The sequence below is a fragment of the Crocodylus porosus genome, unplaced genomic scaffold (assembly GCF_001723895.1).
Source record: "Crocodylus porosus isolate Cpor-Errol unplaced genomic scaffold, CroPor_comp1, whole genome shotgun sequence".
Lineage (NCBI taxonomy): Eukaryota > Metazoa > Chordata > Crocodylia > Crocodylidae > Crocodylus > Crocodylus porosus.
The window spans coordinates 7,264,217-7,267,994 of NW_017728917.1; the positions used below are offsets into that span (position 1 = coordinate 7,264,217).

The 3,778-nt window shown below is 43.4% G+C and overlaps 1 protein-coding gene across 1 annotated transcript in view; it reads left to right on the forward strand.

Moving 5' to 3' along the window:
• The window catches only part of CNTN3 (contactin 3), a 158,927-nt gene that overhangs the window by 128,965 nt on the left and 26,184 nt on the right, over nucleotides 1-3,778 (forward strand). The window contains exon 9 of the mRNA XM_019536632.1: nucleotides 3,420-3,547. Coding sequence (XP_019392177.1) covers nucleotides 3,420-3,547 — 128 coding nt within the window. The remainder of the gene's footprint in view (nucleotides 1-3,419; nucleotides 3,548-3,778) is intronic.

Here is a 3,778-nt window from a genome sequence, read left to right on the forward strand (position 1 = left end):
GGGGGGGGTTCTGGCTGGTGAAAGCATCTGCCAGAACAATAATGAGTTGCTTAAGCAAGTAGTATTGTTTAAAATTTAGAGTCAATACAAAATAAAAAGATGTGACAAAACATGTATTGGCAAGTTGTCAGCTCACTGGAGGTAGAAATCTGCTGTAATTTTTTATCTTCTTGGAAGAAGGATCCATATAGCAGCATGTCAGCTTGATAAACAATGCTCTAATTTCCTGAGGTATGTATTCCTTTATGTGATGCTATCATTAAATTTGCCTTTTAAACTCAGAAGTAGGTTTTGTTTGTTCTTCAACTACAGCACTCCAAGTACTGCATGAATACTCTAAATAAAAAAAGCTGTGTGTCTGGTCATCCAAAGTTGCCTTGCTGTTTACCTTAATAATGGATAAATAAGTTAGTTTAATTGTTTGCTTGTAATCTATTTAACAGTCTCTGCCTTCTGACGGTTTAAAAGAGTTGTATCCTAAAACTTATGCAAAGGAAGCAGTTGCTGCCTCCAAGTTCTAGATTTGCAGCACAGCTGCTCTGTGACCATAGCTGCAGTTTCAAGCCTGAACTTCCCCTTGTATCCACCGACCCCACTTATACAGGGCCCTGAATTAACAAACCCAAACCACACGCTCAGCACTATGCCAGGAACACCTACTGCAGCACATGAACAACAGACAAGGGTCACAGAATTCATCATTGAAATAGGCTCAGGGCCAGATGTGGAGCATAGCATGGGAGTTCAGATTTTGTTTTGGAGTAGCATACTTCTTCATTGATTTTTGTGTTGTGTATTTAAACAAAGAACTAGACAGGGGTAAATCAGCATAGGAGTGGCTGACATCAGCTTCCCCAAAGCATATTTAGGAAAAAACCCAGCAGTATATTTAATTAACTACTACCCTTAATAAAGAGAGGACACTAATAACACAATTGGCTATTGGGCTAGGAGGTAAGGTCTCAGAGAAAACAAGGGTAAAGATACGTGACATTTGCCTTCTTCTCAGATGATGCTTATTCTGATTATTGTGCAGGACTCTCCATTTAATGTGATTTGATATTAGCTCTTGAGACTTTGGCTTATCAGAAAGATGTTGTTTACTGTTCAGTGAATGCTATTTACAGTTCATTAGCTGGTCCAGGTTACTCAGGGAAGAAATGGGAGCATATTTTGCTGTGTGGCAGCCAGGGCATGACTGAGCGAAGGAGCCCATATAGGGAAAAAGAAGGCAAATTGACCCTAACGTTCAGAACTGCCAGAGATGCCACCTCCTCTTCTTCATCAATGCTTCCAGTTTCCTTTTCCCATTTGTCCGTATCTCCTAGGAGCAATATTATGGTTCTTCCATGCTGTCACTTTTATGCAACTGCCCACTCCTAGAAAAAAAGGCATAAAACTAGTACCTCCTTCTCCTTCAAATTCTTCCTTGAAATTCCTTTAACTTCTGTCACTGTGTATATAGATCACTGCCAACTGAGGACTAGCCAGGTGACAAGCTGTTTCTGCTGGTACTGAGCTTTGTTGTCTCCTTTACCTGATGGAAAGCAAAAGGCCAAACAAACCCAAATCCCTATGGGATGGATGCTTCATTTTGCTCAGAACATGAAAGCTGGCACCAGTTGCCCAGCAGTGAATTCCCTCTTAGGGAAATCTGCACTTGGACATTGCACCTCTAGTGACCCGCCCAATTTGGCGGCCGAATCTCTGAATCAGAGGACCCTTGAATCTCTCCGAGTTGAATCAGAATCCTCCAAATCAATTCGGAAAGACTGAGATTCAGACACAGACACAGCTTTAAAAGTTTTTTCCTACATACCTCTAGGTATCAGAGGCTCATGAATGCTCATGTTGGGGTGCATGGAGCATCCCACAGAAGCATGGGAGCTCCTCAGCGCACTCAGCAGCAGACCTGGATGTGGACCAGAAGCAGTTCTGGTCCACTTCTGGGTCAGCTGAGGGAGTGTGCGGGAGGGCTGCCTGAGCCTCCTGGTTTGGTGACTGGTGCCTCTTGGATGGTGGGGGGGCACCCAGGGTCCCCCTGTGGCTGATTGCTGAGCCGGGGAGGCCCAGTGCACTCCCCAACAGACCCAGAAGTGAACTGGAAGTACTTCTGGTTCACTTCCAGGTTTGCCACTGAGTACATAGAGGGCCCCCCCGCACTCCTGTGGGGTGCTCCACGTGCCCCAGCATCACAGCAATCTTGAGCTGTGCCTGCTACCTCAAGGTATATAGAAACAACTTTTAAAGCTGTGTCTATGTCTAAATCACTGATTCTCCAAAATCAGTGTTGAATCTTCAGATTCGGATTTAGCCGAATTGAATCACTCTTCTCGATTCGGGCTGAATCCGAATTGAATAAGGCTTGCTTCACACACCCCTAATAGGAGCATGGATGCATCATGGCAATCCTGCACTGACTTAGAGGTCAGCTGCACAGCACTTGTATCTTTAGTTTGTGTCAGAGCTGGCTTTGGGTTTGCAAGGCAGCTGCTACTCACCAGTGCGCAGAACTCCACTCTGAGCAAGAAAGAAACTAGATTTCTTTTTTCATGGTATGTAGATTTGCATTAGTCTACATACTGTGCACCCAGCAAGTCCATGAAGAATCATGTTTGTGCTGCTATTAATTCGTCTGCTCTTCCCATCTGCCTTCCTTCCAGTCTCCCCAGACCATCCTTTCTAAAATTTACTTGCGAGGCCCTTCGGCTGAAAGATGCAATGCACTTGCCTCCTCTGGATTGGGTGAGGAGGGGACAAACAGTCCATGCTGAGTGGTGGGTTATATCAAAATGCTATTTTATTGCTACAATGGGGTATTTACTTGCCTGAGGCTTGTAGTTGCTACAGTAAGAAAAATTACTAACACAACCAATAAATAAAAGTAAAACTTGGCCATATTTAGTGCTGACAGCAAAATGGACCACAACAGAAACAATGCCCCAAGCCAGTGCGACGAATTAAAGAGACAAGCAGTATACCCTGGAAAGCTCCCAGCCACCAGCAAGTGTTTGAGAGTCTCGTGTGCTACAGCATAGCTACATTCGAGTCAGTGATACAAAATTCCCTTACACTTCAATGGAACTGGGGATAAGGCCCATGTCAGAGATGCACAACGAGAAGCGTTTGTTAATAGTCATCATGCAATGACTTACTAGCTACCATACAAGTCTTTGGGAGATAAACCCCAAAGTATAGTAAAATATAGCCTGATTGAATAAAATGGAGATTTTACCCCCCCCAAAAAATGTTTTTGCTAGCGTTCCAGGAAAGCTAAGTACTGTGATAAATTTGACTCTGTTGCATATTATCAGTTAAATTTTAAAATGCCCATCTGGAGATAGATACAAAGTGCTTCGTGAATTTATATATTTTTGCACATTTATGATACATTTTTCATCTCTTCATAATTTTTTTAGAATAACATTATTAAAAGATGGAGGCCTAAGAATTGCTAATCTAACTAAAGTAGATGCTGGAAGTTACACGTGCCTGGCAGGAAACCAATTTGGAACAGCCAGTGGAACAACAAGCTTAATAGTTACAGGTAAGTGACGGTTTATATTGTATTTTCCTTTTCAAGATGATTTGAAGTGGTGCTGAATTGCACTAAATGCAACTGCTAGAATCTGCAGGAAAAAAAATCAGAAATCCTAGTCTGGACACCAAAGGGCAATGCCTGTCTTTGGAGAACGGGTCTGAGGAGATGCACCCTGCGCTCCCAGAGTGCAAGCAATGGCAGGAGCCACCCCCTGCACAAGCCGTACCTCCATGCCGC